The following is an 18547-nucleotide window of genomic DNA, read 5'->3' as shown; positions in this document are numbered from 1 at the left end:
TTGAGGATTCTTTGTGTACTTGTATTTGTGGTACATACCTTCTCCAGGAACTCTAGTGTCTGGGTGTAGCTGTTGAAGAGGACGCAGAGCTGCGCATCACTGTCGACGGTGTCAGGACGACGGAGGAAATCGCCCAGATGTGACGGAGGCATGGAGTTCAACAACTAGGAGAACAGGAGACAGTAAATAAGTCATTCTCCTCATTTGGTTTTTGACTTTCGTCTTCACTCAGGCTTCTATCATGTCTGGACGTCCACCTGTGGCATTTTGTCGTGAGGCATGAGCGACAGGAAGGTGGTCAGGTTGGGGAACTGGAATCCCATGAACCTGCTCTCCAGGAAGATGTAGTAGCTGTGGTTGTAGTTGTCGCCGTAGCATCGGAGAGGTGTTGGTCCTTGAATAAGAGAAAGAGCGGAAGTTAAAACCAGGAGTGAAGGTTTGGTGTCAGAGATGGTAAACAGGCAGATCCACAACTAATTTTCTTCTAGCATCAGAATCAGAATCAGAAGGAATTTGCTCTGGTTATTGGTGCATAAAAAGAACATAGAAACATAAAAACATAAAGACACAATAAATACAACACTCATAAGAAAAGCAATAAAAAGAAACAATATATATTTACTCACTATTTACTTCTTATTTACTCCCTTTTTCTAATACTTATACAAAGTAACATTTATTTAGACATAAACATATCTAAATAAAATATATATAATAGATAAAAGATATAAAAAGTGAAGTAAAAGGTGAAAGTGTGATTCCTTTACCTCTGAGCATCTGGATGATGCTGCTGTGGATTTCGTCCTTCGTCTCATTGCTGAGAGATGAGATCGTTGAATTCAGTTCCATGACTCTGAAAATGAAACAATACGAAATAAGGCAAAGGATCACTTCTGTTTTCTGATACACAGTGGGCTCTAAACGTTCTGAGATCACTCTCCCACTAACTTGACTGTCACTTCAAACATTTAAAGAATTCAGTTAATGAATAATAATCATCGGGACATACCCCAGCTCCTCGATGCTGCAGTTCCTTCCGTTCATTATCGTGAAGAACGGTGCAACGTGGTGCGGTAGCAGACCCACCAGCAGCGGCGGCAGGCGAACGAGGAGCCACGGCATCACAGCCGAGTCACTCACAGAGTTGCTGGAGAGGTCGGCTCGATCAAACACAACCTGCAACATGGCCGACCTCACCGGAGAGGGGATCATGTTCACGTGGGCCTGCAGAGGAAGAGAACAGAAACATAAAAATGTTAAAGGAAACAGGAAGCACAGAGAAACGACTGGGTTGTGGTTTGACTTGATTTAAATTGACTTAAAAACCATTTAAAGTTAATATCTCAGGGGATCACTCACCATGGCAGCAGGTGAGAACGTATCAAAGAAAGCAGCAAGCTCTCGGCTGGGGACGTGACTCATCACCATGTTGACCTGGGCAGCAGATCGGATCTGACCAGGGGTGGAGGACATCTGTGCCAGCTGTAGAACCGTCAGCTGAGGCAACGCTTCCAGCTGCACGAGCACAGACACACACACATATATATATATATCACACAAACACAAAAAACAGGTTACATAGAGAATAATCAGGAGATCCAAGGGAGCAGGAGGTACCGCTGAGAAGTTGGCGTAGAGCATCTGAAGATCGGGGAACGAGAGGAGGTCGGAGAAACCTGCCAGGTTCTTCTGCAGCCATTCTCCTGAGCTGTTGGTGTTGAGGCTGCAGCTCGGGTCTGAAACACAAAACCACAAGTTCATTGGAAAAGCTTTTGACCGATGAAGGGCAAGGGTCAAAGGTCAATGCAAGAGATGCAGCTGAGATGTCTCACTACGGACTTTAACTAAGGTTGCTTCCAAACTTTAACCCTAACTTTTTGTCTTTATGGTGACATTGTGACCACGTACCTTCAGTGTTGTTCCTGGTCAGGAAGACCTTGATGAAGTTCACGTAGACAGACCTCTGCCTGGCTAAAGTCATGTTGGGCCGGAGCTGACTCAGAATCTGCAGTCTGAGTTAAAGACAACAAGATAAATTCAGAAGGCGACGATATTCTGACAACTCAGATCTCTTTCATCGGAGCAGAGAGGTTAAAGGTCACAGGAAACGTGTCACTGCTGCTCACATGCGTTGGTAGGTGCTGCAGTTCAGTCCCTTCGTCACGACACATGACAGGAAGTCCGGGGAAACCGCCGAGAGGAGCGGGCGGAGCCGGCGGGCGAACCACAGCTGGACGAAGGCCGGGTGGTTGATGCTGTTCATGTCTAAGACGTTCAATCGGATTTCTCGTATGGAATCCAGAACCAGTGATAACGCAGGATTTCTGGGGTCCAGAGTCTAAAAGAAAGGGTTTTAAAAAACTCTCTCAGTATGATAGACTGTGTATAAATACTGAGGACATGATGATCTATCGGTAAGTAAACGCAGCCTGGTCCATGTTAGTGGATGGGACTTGGACTAAAAACTAAAAAGTCATAGTAATCGTATAATAAATATGGTTTCTTTGGTTTTTGTTAACATTTCCAGTAAATTTGGATTTAATTTGTTATCTGATAATATAAAATCAGGCTGAGACGTCACTACTTAACAGACTCTGGTTCCAAATTATTAATAAAAGAAAGATGGCTGCTCCCATATTCAAATTTTAGCTTCATTTTTAGAGGAAGGGGAAATACTTCATCCTTCTTTACTGACAGCTTGTGGTTGATACAAAAGGAAATTATTATTTTAACAAGAGTTGGACACAGAGTTAACGATGTGCTTGACTATAAATGGTACAAATGAGGAGAACCGCTGTTTTGTACCTTGTTGGCGAGAAGATCCAGAGCTCCATCGAGCACGTGGGAGGCTTTGGAGAGGAGCAGCTTCCAGACGGGTCGGGATCCGCTGGAGTTTGACGAGCGGCTGCACATCAGCAACGCAGCCAGATGTTCTGCAGTCAGCGCTGACAGCTGTGTGATGGAAGAGCAGGACGACAACAGGTGAGAAACAGTAAAAGTGGCTGTTTTGAGATCAGCTTTTAGGATCTCCATATCGTGATCTTACCGAGGCACAAGCAAATTCCTCGACGGTGAAGTCACACAGACGCCCCCCCATGTTGCCACTGGAGAGGAGCAGCTGCAGCTCCGTGCTGTGGTTCAAAGGATTTGAGAATTATTATTATATTTACATTATAAACATGATCATATTTTGTCTTTTCTGGAGCTCACCTGTTCACTCCACTACAAATGTCGGTTTCTGTGGAGAAAACAGAAAAAACAACAAATTAAATCATGTTGATGATAAACATTATAAATATTTAATTACTTTAAACATTTATTTCACAAGCGGAGGAACTTACCATTTGCTATAGTGACGCTGCACTGTGGGAAGCAGGTTGAGATGGTTATGGGACTTTAACCATTAAATAGTGAGAAGATATAAAGAACATACCAAAACCACATTTACTTACATTTCCACTGTATATGATGCAACCTATAAAGACAAAATCAAGGACAATTAATTAATGTTATAGTTAAAATATACATATTAAAATGCATTGATGTGATAACTTTACATTAAGGAAACGTAATAATGGGAAAATAAAAAATAAAATCATGTCCGAGGAATAAAAGAAAAACTAAAAATTTTAAAGCTCAGTCTTAATAATGAAAATGATTCTGGTTCATACACAGTGTTTCTTATTTCCCATGGAAGAATTAATGTGTCTAGGTTAAATAAATCTTACATTTTTAGAGGATCTATGAGTTTGATTGAAGAACATTGGCGGAGGTGTGTGCGCTACTGAGAGGATTTCTAGTTTGCGATTGTGCTTTATCCCCAACAATGAATTGAGATCCTAACATTTTTTTAAATCCCAATCTATCGGGGTGATTTTTGACTTGTTCAGTCATAACAAAAAAACAGGAAATGTCTTAAAGTAAAAAAGTACAAAGTAAGAAACTAAAGTTTGAGGCGAAAGGATCAAAATATCCTTTTGTGTGAGTTAACATGATTTGACATTCTGTTTCTCACCTGGTGGAAGGTGCTTGGACAAGACCACCTTGCTGTAGGTGATGTTAGAAGCTACATCAGGAGAAACTTCAGTCAAGGCCATGTCCACTCTGGTAAACCTGGAGCACCAACACATGTGGAGTTAACATCACAACTCCTCAATTATTAATCTGAACTCCCCAACATACTCTAATCAGACAGGAACTTACAGAGTTATGAACGATGAGCAGGAGAGATTTCCCTTGAAAAGCAGAGAACACAGATGATTACTTTAAGAAGCGGTGAAGAAGGTTTCTGAAGACAAAGATCTGGGCTCTGTTTACCTTTTGGAGGAACATGTTGAGGAAGAACAAGAACTCTGGAATTTTGCTTTGCTCAGGAGTCTCCGTCAGGAAATCAAACAGCTGATTGATGATGAGCTCTTTGTCCCGGAGCGAAGGATGAGTCGACACCAGCAGCTCCGCGCTCTGCTTTGGAGTAAGGAGGCGCAGGGCCTCGATCTAAAAAGACACAAAGGAAGGAAGAAAAAGTTTACAACAGCTGGAAATAACAAAGCAATACAGGGATCGGTTAATTATTTTAATTCTTTGCTTTCTGCCCTTACAGGGTTGAAGCGTGGGTTGAGATCCAGAAGCTCCGTGAGAGACAAGAACGCGGAAAATGGGCCGAGGTTCTTCTTCAGCCACTCTGTGCTGTTTCCGGAGCCGTTCACACAACCTGGACCTGGAGCAGCACGGAGATGAAGAGATGCATGTGAAGGCGTTAACACATCTCTGTACAGAATACCTGAAAGCAGACGCAGCTTCATGGTGATTCGTGGCCAGCGGGTACCTGAGTGTGGTTGTGACAGGAGAGGGAGGATGAAGTTCTTCAGGACCACGTGCTGCTGGTTTAGGGTCATGTGATCAAAATGGTGGATAAACACCTGCAGTCTGACGATAGAATCACACACACAGAAGAGTTAGGTTGATTTCCCTCGCTGGGATCATCACAACGGTCAAACATCTCACATCATAACACAGAATCTTCAATCTTCTTCAATCCAAGATTAATTTCTTTGATGGTGTGAGGCCGCCGTGACCTTAACCTTTGACCTTTGACCAACCAAATCCAATCAGGTAATATCTGAATCCAACTGAGCATTCTTGCTAAATTTGAAAGGATTATCTCAGGGTGTTTTTAAGATAACGTGTTCACAAGGCAATGGTTTGACCTCTAAATTCTAATCAGTTCATCTTTGAGGCCAAGTGAACGTGTGTACTGAATTTAAAGGAATTCCCTCAAAGTGTTCACAGGGATAGGAAGCAAGGATGGAAGGACGACCCTGTCACATGCCTCTAACCGTGATCACTTACATCTGCTGGTAGGACTGACAGCTGAGGTTCCTGTGGCCCAGGCAGCGCAGGAACCTCACAGACGCAGACGGCAGGAAGGCGCTCAGGCGTCCGGAGAACCACTTCCTGATCTCAGTGCTGTTCATCAGCTGCTCGTCAGTCAGCAGCGACACTCGGATCTCGCCGATCACGTCCAACACCTCCAGAGCTGACGGACCCAACATGGTCATCGACTGCGAGCGAGAACATTTTGGTTAAATCACTAGAAACTTCCTTCCAACTCATTTCAGGTGTTGAACATCTGAATCATCGTTAGGTTTAAAAAGCCACTCACCTCGTTGGCCAGCAGGTCCAGAGCTGGGTCCAGGACATTGGAGAGTTTCGTGAGCAGCATCTTCCACAGCATTTTGGAATGGCTGCTGTTTCCAGGCAGGCTGCACTTCAGCAGAGACACCAGCTGATTGGCTGTGAAGTCCTCCAGCTGCACGCCAGACACAGTCATTTAGTTTGTTTAGCCACAGGCAGCAAGTTGCACAAATACCATATATTTATTTTATTCCAAATTTCCACTCACCTTGGCACATGCATATTTCTCCAGGGTGAAGTTACAGGAGACGTGCATAGAGGTGGAGGTGCTCAAGTGAAACTCCAGTTCCGAGCTGAGAAAACCAACAAATACACATCAGATACAGTTCCAGCGGTTCTGTTATAAACATATAATAATATAATATGAATACCTGTTGACTCGGCTGCAGTGTGAGGCTGTGAAAAGAAAAACATCAAGTTAAAACTCTCAAAGCACTTAAAATGATATCATGAGTTATAAATGGTATAAAAACTGAGTTCTTACCATTGAAGAGAGTAGCTGGGCACTGTGGATGAAAGATGAAATACAGTTAAAAGAATATAGTGCACGAATATAATCAGTACAAAATATTAAAGTAATGAATTAATGAATTGGAAATATAATTTGAGCCAACTTAATAAGAGATCTCACCGTGATGTTGGCTGGAACACATTCTGCTCAAACAGACACACAAAACACTCAGTTAACACCAGACAATAAAATGTAATTAAGAAAAATGTAAATACAAATAAAAGCTTGAATTGTATTTGTGAGTTCATTGTGAGTATATGTGTTAAAAAGTGAGACTGACCCTCTGGAGCAACTCTTATCAGTTGGTCTATTCCGGCCCAGACGACCGGCTCGATGTCCGGAGGAAGAGATGGAACGGCCTCGTACAGTCGCACAAAACTGACCAAGAACAAACACAAACATTTAACTAGAACCCTGAGAGCTCATCAAATCTACACAACTTTTAGAATTTGTTGATTAAATATAGAGAAAGACCCATGACCCAACTTTGCACAAACTTTTATTGAAATCTTATCACAACGTTCCGAAAACCCCCAAAACAGATGAACAAATAGTTAATAACAATAGTATAAATTAATAGTAAGTTCATTTATACATCAATTCTCAAGCTTTTGAGTTTTGTATCGATAAACCTTGTTTCTCTATTTCACGCCTTAACCTTCTCTATTCATTACTCAGTTAATTTATAATTAAATTCAATATTGTGACAAAAAAGTACATGTATTTATGTCATGGCTCACATGGTAAACAAATCTGATCTTTTAAATATCACCCTCTTGATATCATAAACTTATTTCAGCTAATTTGAAGAATAACATCATGCAAGTTATCAAAGTAAAAGTACTCACATTTGTTTGAAGACATCACAGGAGGTATTGACCTGAGAAATGAAATACTTTAATCATACAGCACAACTACAGTTATCGGTGCAGGATGGTGGGATGTGGTGGAGGAGAGTTTACCATCATGGCGAGCTGAGGCAGGTGTTCTAAGACCCCTGCAAACTGTTCAGGAGACCCCATCAGGAAGTCAAACACTCGGTCGATGACGACATCTTGGCTCGGAGGAGTCCTGAGCGGCACCAGCAGCATCTCTGTTATTTGTGTGGGTGTGAGGAGGTGAAGAACCTCCAGCTGATCACAGGACAGGACACAACATCTACAGTTTACCACACGGCTTCACTCCAGCAGTACCTCAGGAGACAAAGTATTTACTGGATGTTCTTACCCCAGCAAAGTTTGGGTTCAGTTTGTAGAAATCAGTGATGTAGGCGAATCTGGAGAAGAAGCCAAAGGTCTTCTTCAGCCACTCTGCGCTGCTATTGGCTGTGAGGCAGTTTGGATCTGAAACACGAGCACAGAAATTCATTCATAGATCTGAAATGAACCAGATTACATCATCATTTCGTTCCTAATGAAGAGGAAGAACAATTCAGACGTTGCTTTGTACATTTACTCCACTTCTGCAATTCAGTCATTTGAAGTACTTGTACTTAAATTGCATATTTTTACTTTATCAATAACTATAAATAGGAAACACGATACATTTAAAAAAAATTAATTTAACTTTAGAAATTAAAATGCATCATTACCATACATCAGCCTATTGTTATTATCACTGTAACTCAAACAGTGATATGCTGCTTTAAAAAATAATCTTATTGAACAATACTTAAAATACTAAAAAGCAGCTAAAATTGGCTCCATATTAAAGAACTATACACTAAAATGATACATATTAATCAGTAATCAAAATAATACAATTAACCATTGTGTATGTTTTTGATACACTTTTCTCAATAAAAGTATTTTTACAATGTGTTTTTAACTGTTGTTGCTCAGGAAAATATTTAAATACATCCATCTATAAATCCAATTAAATGCTGGATGAAAATATGTAAAATGTCTTTAACTCTGTATGAAGATCATCAGCTTGCTCACCAGAGGTCTGTTTATTCAGCAGCGTGGGGAAGATGAAGTTGTGATAGATTGTGTGACTGTACATTGGATCAGCATCCAGGACACTCATGTAATTGCTGAGTTCTGCGACACTGGACATGGAGACACAAACACAAAATGACAATCACTACACTTGGGTACTGCACTGAAATGAGCAGCTTGGACCTGTGAACCCACATGGTTTGGAAGACGGGGCAGGAGAAGTTCTTGGTGCTGAGGCAGGCGAGGAGTGGGGGGGGCACGGCCGGCAGGAGGGGCATCAGCTTGACCTTGAACCAGAGCTTGATGAACTCCGGGTCCTGCAGGTGTTGCTGGGTCATAGACGGAGATTCCTCCTCAGAGAAGATCTTGTGAATATCCGAGCCCAACTGGTTGAAGTCCTGGGTCGGGGGGAAATGCAGAAATTAAAGGTTTTGGTGAAAGTTTTGTGTGTATGAATTGTCTATAGAGGCAAAATAAATCTAAATAAATTATTTTATTAAATGCAGCTTTATCAAAAACTCTTTTTAAAACGTAATTCAAATGTTAAACCGGAGCTTAAGGTTTAAATGCACAGTTGGAAAAAAAGAGAGGAATTCTTCTTTCTACAATTGTTTGACACTAAATTATGTTAATATAATATATAATAGCAGCAGTTTGTGTTCGTCAAAAGTCCGAACATCAACACTATCTGTAAACAGCGAAAAGGGCTTTTATTTTGAAGATCCATTGAAAATCACATAAAATGCTTCCACCACTGAAAATGTTTGATTATGAATGTAATAAATAAATATAAAATAAATGTAAAGATGATACTCACGGTTGTGGATAACTCCTTCATGAGTGAGTTCAGAGTTTTTGTGAGTTCGATGATCAGCTCCATGATCGTCTCCTCCGTCATCGTCAGGTTGGAACGAGCAACGCAGTGTAACACGCGGGCCACGTTCTCCACTGCGTTCGTCAGCTGGCGGCAAACAATAATATATAATAATCAGATATATAGTCTGAGTCTCCACGTTCACGGAATTCTAATCATTCGTTATTGATTAATAACTTATGAAATCGAGCCTCACCCCACAAGGGCTCTTATCCAGGGTGATGCTGCAAACATCCTGGATCTCAGAGGTTTCACTGTCGTTCTGATGGTCCAGATAGCTGCACAAAAACAACACGCACACTTTTATAAGACATAATAATACAACACGTTACTACACAGCAACATAGACTGACCGAGGCTGGACTGAGTGTCCTCAATTAAAGGAGCATGTATAAGAATATTACCACTAGGGGGCGGAAGAATTCCCAAATGATCCAATAACACAGTTATACAAGCTATGACATTTGACCACATCACCAGACACATCTGTATAGATTTGATGTCATGTTTGCAGAGGTTGTTTTATGGTCTTTATTTAGAAAACATCTGCTACTGCTGCTAAAAAGTGAAGTAAAACAAAAAAAACAAGCCTAAGGGAGGACAAAAGGAAAATCAAATAGTTGTGCTGAACCTACAACAATTGGTGGAAGCCAAGTTTGATGTTCTGATGCATCATGTCCCCAGAGTTTGGCAAAAACCTCCTTAACACGGGCATCACCACCTGCTTGTACCAGTCCTCCACGTTCGTCACATCAAACTCTGGCAGCTCGGGGAGGACGGACGCGTTGTGCGGCCGGTACATGTCTGCCAGCTCAGCCAGAGTCCAGTTGAGCAGGAACTGGGTCAGAGTGGTGCTTCTGATCTCTGACACGTTTCTCTGGGGGAAACACAGCAGCTCAGGAGTCACTTACATGTGTACGTCAGTGTAAGTGTGTGTGTGTGAGTGTGTGTGTGTGTGTGTGTGTGTGTGTGTGTGTGTGTGTGTGTGTGTGTGTGTGTGTGAATGTGTGTGTGCACAGAGTGAGTGACTGTACCTCACGTGTGAAGGACACAAACTCATGGACGAAGCTCCCGATGGGTTTGAAAGCCGTCATGAAGCCGTTCACAACCTGTAAGAGGGACACAAGTGGTGCGTTTCAAGCTTTCTACAGGACAAACCAGTGGTTATCAAATAGAGGAGGTGAGATCTGTGTTTGTGACCATGGGACTTGTAACAGGAAAGCAACAAGGGGATAGAAAAAAGTAAGAAGCATCAGTAAAAATGCAATAACTCAGTAAAAATGTAGTGTAGTACTATGATATTTGAGCATTTAAGACCTGGAAGAATTCATGCAACATCCCAGTACCTCTCTGATGCCTTGGTGTGGAGACACAGGGGTATATGTCGGTTGTGGAGAATAGTTGGGTGGAAAACTCGGACTCGTCCAGGATTGGCCAGGGCTCATCCAGTTGTGGCCAGGGGTCGTCCAGTTGTGGCTAAAGCTCGTCCAGTTGTGGCCAGGGCTCGTCCAGTTGTGGCCAGGGGTCGTCCAGTTGTGGCCAGGGGTCGTCCAGTTGTGGCTAATGCTCGTCCAGTTGTGGCCAGGGCTCGTCCAGTTGTGGCCAGGGGTCGTCCAGTTGTGGCCAGGGCTCGTCCAGTTGTGGCCAGGGGTCGTCCAGTTGTGGCTAATGCTCGTCCAGTTGTGCCCAGGGGTCGTCCAGTTGTGGCCAGGGCTCATTGTGGGAGGAGGGTAAGAGGGAGAAGGGTGAGGGGGACCAGGGCCCCCTGTCAGCAAACTGTGGAAGATCAGCGTCAAGGTGCCGTTGTCCAAACTTTGGACCCCGGGCATCATCAGCAGCTCGGCCTTCTGCGCCGGGCCCAGCAGATGAAGAACCTCCAGCTGTGGATGAGAACAGAGGAGGAAGTTGGGAACGTGTTTGTGTTTGGTGTGAACGTTTCCTCTGAGCGTCTCTGGAGGGAAACAGCTGTTGGAATTCTCCGCTCTCTTGTGCCCTGAGGCTGTGAATCCTGTAAATCAAGTTCACTCACTCCGCTGAAGACCAGGTTGAGAGTGGAAAGATCCTTCACACGGGCCATGCCTCTGAAAGCACCGAAATTCTTGATCAGCCAGTCCTCGCTGCTCTCGTTCCGACGCGCACAACCTGCACAGAGATCACACACACGAATAATCACACATCAACACAACAGAAGAGAAGGAATCCATCATGTAATGTCGCACATCCAAGCATTTCAATCTACTGTGCTGTTTGCGAGTCTGTTTGCAGAATGATACAAAAACTAGAATCCCACGAAATTTGCGGCATCAAAAGTTGGAGTAGATACTGATTAAAAGGATTTTTTTTACACTCAGTATATACAGTATATATATATATATATGTGTTTTTAATTAGACACGTTTAGGGAACTGATATTTATGAGTTTGTGCAGTTTGGTGCCGAGCCAAATCAGAATCCAGATCGGTGACGTTATGGAGCTGCATGAGGAGACGGAGGGACGGTATGTCCTCTTCTCAGTGTGCTTCAGTTTCAGGTTGCCTCAGACACTCATACCATGATGCTGTCGTACAATAGGCCGCACCCTGCACATTTTATTCTTCTCCACAGAAGTGTTTGCACAATAGTCTTGGATGAAAACTGGTCTTATTATCACTTTGTGCACAGATCCAGATCATACTATTTAGATGTTCATTTATTTATATTACAGTTTAAAGCAGCAAGATAATTACACGGTAGGATGTGAAGACATGTTTACTGCATGTCAGTGTTTTATGTGATTTATTTATTAGTTAGTGCATTTAGATTGTTCCTATTCAGGGATTTATTATTGTTTAGTTCATGGGATGTAATTTGTGATCGTGACATCGTGTATTTATAGTTATTTATATTTAAAAAAAACTTTATTTCCCATTGGCCTTGTTAATCAGTGTATGCAAATGCGTATACTAAATGAGAATGTGATGAAGAAAACCTTTGGATCTGTTCTCCCAGTTAATGAGAAGTGAGACTTGTGAGGGAATCAAAGAGTTTACCAGCGACTCTGTCTCCGGACAGGAAGGGGTACATGAAGAAGCTGTAGATCCACCTCTGTCTGACTGGCTCCATGTCAGAGTAATGGAGGCTGAGCTCCCTCACCCTGGAAGGAAACACAGGAGGATGAGAAGCTGCCGAGGTCACTGAAGCTCGCTGACACACAGAGATGGACGTACACAGTCTGGTAGGTGGAGCAGCTGAAGGTCTTGGTGCTGAGGCAGGTCAGGAATTGTTTGGTGATGGATCTCAGCAGCGGCTTGATCTTCACCTCCAGCCACATCTGCACCAGGGCTTCGTTCTGCATGGGGTCCGCATCGAGATTCAGCTCCAGCGCCCCCTGCAGGCTGAGGATGGGCACTCCTGTCATGCTTGTCTTCTGTGGTGATGAAAGGACGTGAAAACATTGTGGATATTTTAACGTCAAATAACTGAAAAGTTAATAAAACAGATCGACAAATACATCTGACGGGTTTTTTAGTTTTTAGATTAGTTCTTGTTTTTTGTGTTTTTGTCTCGACCTCTTGGCACCATGTTGGAAAATAAGTGTTTTTTCACTTTTCCATTTTATCCTAACGTTTTTTTTCCTGATAGTTTCTGCTAATCCATAAATAAAAATCAATCACTGAAAAATATGATAGTGAATTTATTTTATGCCCAATATATAAACGTGTTCAACTGAAAAGTCAGTGAAGCAGATCATAAATAAAACAGGTCGACAAATACATGTGACATGTATTTGTTTTGTGACCTATTTTTTTTCTAGATTAGTTTGTGTGTTTTTTAGGATTGTTTTTGACTCGACATCTTAGCACCATGATGGAAATAAGTGCTTTTTCACTTTAACATGTATTCCAATGTATTTCCTATTTTCTGCTAATCCATAAATAAAAATCAATCAACCAATCAACCTCCAGCTCCACAACAGTCTCTCACTGATCTGTGTCAGTGTGGAAAGTCTGACTGATCAGGTTGGAACACAAGACAACATTCCTCCAGCTTCTTGTTCACTGGGACACTCCCGCCGTGTGTTGGCTCTGAGCCGTACCATGAAGGTGTACAGGTCCATCGCCGCCTCCAGCACGTCTTTCAGTCTGCGCACGTTGCCCGTGCCCGTGTCGTTCGACGGCAGCCCCACACAGCGGAGGAAGTGTGAGGTTGAATCCTGGCCCTTGGAATTGAACGATAAGAGCAATAAGAAATCAGAACCATGAAAGTTTAAGTTTGAGTATTAAAGTACAAAGACTGATCGGAGGGCGGATGTACTTTGTGTCAGCGGCACATAACTGTGGTAGCTGCCAGAGGTAGAGGCAGAGATTCTATTTAACTTATTGTTGGAGCTGTTAAGTCGTAGACATTTGAAACTTAAAACCAGACAATACACAATTTTTAAAGACGTCAGAGGCAACACAAGGCTGGAAACCTCAGTTTTAAAGTTCAGTCAAAACAGGTCAATCTGTGGTGAAATGGGCATACCCAAAAGGTAACTGGAAAGAAATAATTTAAGCTGATTCAGATCATTTGCTCCATTTCCCCAGCGGTGAGTCAAAGAGCTGCAGCTGTTTCTGGACGTATGAACCTTCTTATATACAGACAACGTCCATGAAATGTGCTTCACAATGAGAAGTCAGGCTGGGAACAGATTCTCTGGACAGATTGTGGCTGGTTGTTGTTTCACTGGGGCTGAATGGAAACATTGCTACACACACATCTATGGTTACCAGCTTATTTACACAATTTCTAAGGATTTAATTCGGGGGTTCTGATAGATTCAGTTGTCTTTCCAAAAGACGAGTTAACTCTGAACTGGTCACTGTCACATGCTGCGTATCGGCTCATCAGACACAAAAAGTGTGATGCAGTTGTACGCAGCAGGAACAAAACGTCTCACAATCCAAACAATGCAGACAACAAAGACAAACAAGTCACCCTCGACATGACAGACTCCAGTGCACATGAATTCGCCGCAGGGACATCCAGGCCATCGTTCTGGTGCCGGTGTTGTGCCGTCCACACCTTTAAAACTACCAGATGTATTGATAAACTCTGTGAAGGTAACATTTGATCGATCTCACTGCAGCAACCGATGCTTTCAATGTGCAAACAGATCTTGAAGCTGTTGGTTTGTGATTTTTGTGCATTTTTATAACGGCGCATTCAAATCATTCCTAGAATTCCAGAGTCACAAGCAAACCACGACTTTGAAGGAGTGTCACAAGTGTCCGAGTCAGTTGCTCCAAAAGAAAAAGAAAAACTTCAGGATTAACTCGAGGAACCAAACATGCAGAAGATCCCGTCGGGGATGACGAGTTGGAAGCACCAGATTTGAGAGCAAACAAAAACTTTCCACCGTGCAATTTTAAACGTTAAGTCTGCTGCAGCTCTGTAGCCACGCCCCCAACATTGCAGACATATTTCCTGTTGTTGTGAACATGTCTGACTCAAACAGTCTCAGGCTGCTTCTTCCTGCTTGAGAGGCAAACTCCAGAGAATGGCCGGAGCCAATTCTTAAAACATTATGTCTTTAACAGTTTTAGAAAAGTCTTCATACTTTTTTTTGCCCAGTTAGATAATTAAGCGTTGCTGCCACTTCTTCTCTCCAGAGTCCAATCAATTATAATCCCATTCAAATAGAAAAGAAAATCCTGAAAGCAGCTCTAGTAACATCGAAAGAGATTTTTAGCGGTTGATGGTCACATTTTGCTGGATAAGTAAGTAAGTAGCTGTCAATGCTAACATTAGCAAAATCCCATTTAGCCTATAAACACTTTATTGTCAGCTTAGAAAAACAAAAAAAAACACCAAATCCACAACAAATCACAACTTGTAACGTCTTTAAAGTCGCTGTCTTCTCGTTTCCTCTTCAGAAACAATCTGAGTAACGATCCTCGATGAACAGATTCAATCAGGACGTGACGTTAGCACCTGTAGCTTCTGGAGTGAATCGATTATTAAAGCAACAGATAAGTGGTAAAAAATGAGATGTGTTGGTGAAGTTGTGAAATTGAATTGAACTGTAACAATAATAATAATAATAATAATAATAATAATAATAAGCGTCCGCTTCACTCACCGGAACAAAGGGTTCTCCTGAAGTGCACGATTCATTTCTGTAGATTTATCAAAGACAAAAGACAAAAGTAAGCGATTGCTCAATCGAGACCAGAGAGAAATGATGTTAAGAAAAGTGGAAAAGAAAACATGATGCACAACTGTAATGATGGAACCTCCTGGTCTTACCGATTAGCGCTTGATTGCCCTGTTGGGAAAAAGACAGAGTTGATTGTTAGAGCTGAGACGAGATCCTGAGAGACGTAGGACTCTTTCACACCTGAAGGTCTTTCTTACATTATTAGTTTCTTTACAGTTGGTTTGAGTCTTACTTTGTAAAAGAAAATGACTTTACAAATCTGCATCGGAGCTAAATTAGTAGTTATACATATATACAATTAAAGGCTGCAGTGCATCATGGTTAATTATTTAATACGGTGAACATCCTGTCCCTTCAGGTCAGACAGGACCGGTCTGCTTTCTGTACCCAGAGATAAACCTGGAGACACATCATGTTGCTTTGACATTTTGCTTTGATCTAATGTAAAACACTGAATTCCCATTCCACAAACACTATTAACTATTATATCTTCTGTCACATACTGGAGGATTTGGGGTTAAAGAGGTAGAGACGTCCGACAGGTTTGTCCTTTTGTTGAATTCCTCTTTATCATCGGAACAATATGGCTGCGGCCGCGATTGCATAGACTTTCTTTTGTTCTCATAAACAGTGAATTGAGCCAAACCAACAGGACAGTAGTTCTTTAGATGTTTTCTGGGCACTGGGGTTCTACAGGAAACGTTTCTCAGGTAGTGATCATTTTTCAGGGGACTGTTGTCTGTGGTTCCCTGCAGCAGCTTGGTGCGTGTGGGGCTGAGGGACAATTCCAGGAACGGTTTATATAAACAGTTTTGTGTTTTTAATGTTTTTTGTACACCTGAGCTCTGGGGCACTGAGCTACAACAGCACGGACAATGTGACTTTAGTCTTTTAATGAGACAAGCTGACAATAAGGGAAACTATAGAATATCATCAGGCATTTTCCTTTTTCTGTCTGGATAAGAAAAGACTTCAAAATGTGATCTTACCAAAGCAGCTTCCCAGAAGGTAAATGAGTAGGAACAGGCCGCGTGATCTCATGATGTGATGACTCTCATGGGACGGTGGGGGGGGCCTTTGTGCTGAAAATCACTGGGGAGAGAATCAGAGAAAGCAGGTGACACAGATGTGTGTGTATAGGTTCTAAGAGGTGGATCAGAGCCGGAATTCTGTTTATACAAGAACAATAAACGTTACATCACCAATCATCTTTGTATGAGAACGATAAGTGCTTCATGAATTAGTCACCTCCACCGAGGATTTATTTTTTCCATCAGCTGACATGATTACACAAAGATCACCAGGTGGAAGGTCGTGCTTTAGAAGAGAACCTGTTCAGCTATGCTACAGTTCCGGATCAGGGGGCAGATCCAAGATGGTTGCTTCCTCTTTCTTTAATGTTCTGAGGTTGTTTCAAATTTTCGGTTGATTTTTTAGAGAATAATTCAGGGTCTGGATGCAAAAACTGATATAAAACAGGGACTGGTGTCAATGTGTGTGATCTGGTGCTGATCCAAATAAAAATCTGGATTTATCAAATGTAGATGTGGATTAATAAGGGGAACATTCAGGAGCACTTGTTGCTCCCTTGAAATAACGACAAAGCTCAACATTTATCGAATAAATAGTATTTTCCTTTCTTTTTTTACTTAGTCACTGTAATCGTTGTGTAATGTATTCGATTGGTGATTTTAAGCTTTACCCCCTGTTTCAGTGGAGGCAGATAAAAATCAGGGAGTGGCTGTCGGCTATTTTCCAGTCACAAATTGAACTTTACCACAGGAGGACAAAGGTGACGAGACAAAAGATGCTCTGGATGAAAAAGAATGCTGCAACACGAACTGTGAACCTCGGGACAATGAGACGCTTAGTGCATGACTGGAATGGAAAATATATATTTGTTTTTTATTCTGCAACACACCCGCAACTCTTATCTGTCATTATTATCAATGATAACCCCTCATAGGCACGATGAAGTGGAGTGATTGTTATATCAACCTTTAAATCTATCAGGCCAAAAACAGTGAGTCGGCAGAATGTGTCTGAGTGAACACTTTTATTTATTTAATGACCGATTTTTTAGGTATAAAAGGTGTGTCTGTGAAAACAATGACATTCACAGATGTTGGAACAAAATTCTCTTTAGTAGTAAAATCAATTATCCGAGCAAAACAAAAGAATCAGCAAATGAAACAGTCACATAAAAGTTAGTAGGAGAGAGTTCCATTCAGTGTGGACTGTCTAACCGAAACTTTAACCAGGACTAATTCATGCTTAACCCAAACCTTCACCTAACCACAGTTCACCTCCTCCCTCTGACCTTCACCACAACCTCACACCTGATGTGTGGCCTCACTGGGACCAGACTCTGGGTCCCCAGGAGGTCCACTGGTCCTGATAAGGATAGTGTGTAAACTGATAAAGGTCCTATAGAAGTAACACACAACAGATAAACACACACTATTCCTTGTACTGCTTGAAAACTAATCAAGAAATAAAATAAATGAACACTGACAGATGATTCCTGTCTAATGATGATTTTAAGTTAAAAAGCACAAGAAATGGATGGCACAACGGAGAAAAATTGTTTCTAAGTAGATAAGATTTAGTTTAATGAGAACAACAGAAAATCAATTCATCATCATCAGGACCTGAATGATCAACGTTGTCCTGGAGGAGAAAATCCTTTGTTGTTTAAGTTCTTTAAAATTAGAAGTTGTGTTTTAAAAAGTGAGTTTAAATCAGATCATATGAAGAAAAACATTATTTCTTTGTGATTTATAGGAAGTGACTAATGTCACTTAAGTGTTTTGCTGTTACACAGATATTTTTTGTGTATTCTATACGTATTTATCAACTACACACATGCACCCACCCACACACACTTAGTGAAGTCAATCTTTACACTTTCACCTACAGGTCCCTTTGTGTTAGAACAAATATTTGGTTGAGTTAAAGAGTTAGGTGTGTGCTCAGGATTATTCATTCTACACATAGATGTGTTACTGCGGCAAGTGAAATACAAACAGCCTCAGATTCTTTGCGTCGCTCGCTCGAGTGGTTTGAAAGAATTTGTCCAATAAGGCCGGTTCAGTGAAGTCGGCCTCTTCCACTCCCACGTGTTCCACAGAATAAACATGTTCACTTCTCTCTTTGAGGTTTTTATTCTATTATGTAAGAGGATGAGGAGCGGAGGGACATTTAGAGCAGTTTCCCTGTTGAAGTAAATAGTTAAAGTTTATTTTAAATCATTAAAAGGACCAGACACTGTAAATAAAGATGGACGGCAAGACTCCACTTCCTCCCACCATCCAGGAATGAAGCTAAAATAGCCTCAGATAACGAATAAG

General features: G+C 41.8%; 1 protein-coding gene across 1 annotated transcript in view; it reads right to left on the bottom strand.

Annotated features, from left to right (window-relative positions):
• LOC133954452 (uncharacterized) overlaps window positions 1-18547 on the bottom strand; it is a 30005-nt gene that overhangs the window by 10118 nt on the left and 1340 nt on the right. Inside the window, exons 2-43 of the mRNA XM_062388885.1 lie at window positions 16187-16289; window positions 15287-15305; window positions 15120-15156; window positions 13095-13217; window positions 12226-12425; window positions 12049-12152; window positions 11049-11161; window positions 10366-10899; window positions 10054-10128; window positions 9655-9896; window positions 9216-9297; window positions 8963-9106; window positions 8341-8543; window positions 8146-8255; window positions 7433-7548; window positions 7168-7338; window positions 7054-7085; window positions 6486-6583; window positions 6326-6348; window positions 6179-6200; window positions 6066-6090; window positions 5903-5987; window positions 5663-5809; window positions 5350-5561; window positions 4826-4926; window positions 4599-4717; window positions 4318-4494; window positions 4204-4235; window positions 4016-4113; window positions 3453-3475; window positions 3342-3363; window positions 3211-3238; window positions 3047-3131; window positions 2806-2952; window positions 2127-2338; window positions 1909-2012; window positions 1618-1736; window positions 1360-1515; window positions 1010-1224; window positions 768-853; window positions 258-394; window positions 39-164 (exon numbers count right to left, since the gene is read on the bottom strand). Of these exons, the coding sequence (XP_062244869.1) occupies window positions 39-164; window positions 258-394; window positions 768-853; window positions 1010-1224; window positions 1360-1515; window positions 1618-1736; window positions 1909-2012; window positions 2127-2338; window positions 2806-2952; window positions 3047-3131; window positions 3211-3238; window positions 3342-3363; window positions 3453-3475; window positions 4016-4113; window positions 4204-4235; window positions 4318-4494; window positions 4599-4717; window positions 4826-4926; window positions 5350-5561; window positions 5663-5809; window positions 5903-5987; window positions 6066-6090; window positions 6179-6200; window positions 6326-6348; window positions 6486-6583; window positions 7054-7085; window positions 7168-7338; window positions 7433-7548; window positions 8146-8255; window positions 8341-8543; window positions 8963-9106; window positions 9216-9297; window positions 9655-9896; window positions 10054-10128; window positions 10366-10899; window positions 11049-11161; window positions 12049-12152; window positions 12226-12425; window positions 13095-13217; window positions 15120-15156; window positions 15287-15305; window positions 16187-16238 (4956 nt within the window). The 5' untranslated portion in view covers window positions 16239-16289. The remainder of the gene's footprint in view (window positions 1-38; window positions 165-257; window positions 395-767; window positions 854-1009; window positions 1225-1359; window positions 1516-1617; window positions 1737-1908; window positions 2013-2126; window positions 2339-2805; window positions 2953-3046; window positions 3132-3210; window positions 3239-3341; window positions 3364-3452; window positions 3476-4015; window positions 4114-4203; window positions 4236-4317; window positions 4495-4598; window positions 4718-4825; window positions 4927-5349; window positions 5562-5662; window positions 5810-5902; window positions 5988-6065; window positions 6091-6178; window positions 6201-6325; window positions 6349-6485; window positions 6584-7053; window positions 7086-7167; window positions 7339-7432; window positions 7549-8145; window positions 8256-8340; window positions 8544-8962; window positions 9107-9215; window positions 9298-9654; window positions 9897-10053; window positions 10129-10365; window positions 10900-11048; window positions 11162-12048; window positions 12153-12225; window positions 12426-13094; window positions 13218-15119; window positions 15157-15286; window positions 15306-16186; window positions 16290-18547) is intronic.

The sequence above is a fragment of the Platichthys flesus genome, chromosome 5 (assembly GCF_949316205.1).
Source record: "Platichthys flesus chromosome 5, fPlaFle2.1, whole genome shotgun sequence".
Classification (NCBI taxonomy): domain Eukaryota; kingdom Metazoa; phylum Chordata; class Actinopteri; order Pleuronectiformes; family Pleuronectidae; genus Platichthys; species Platichthys flesus.
This window is presented reverse-complemented; position numbering and strand designations above follow the sequence as displayed.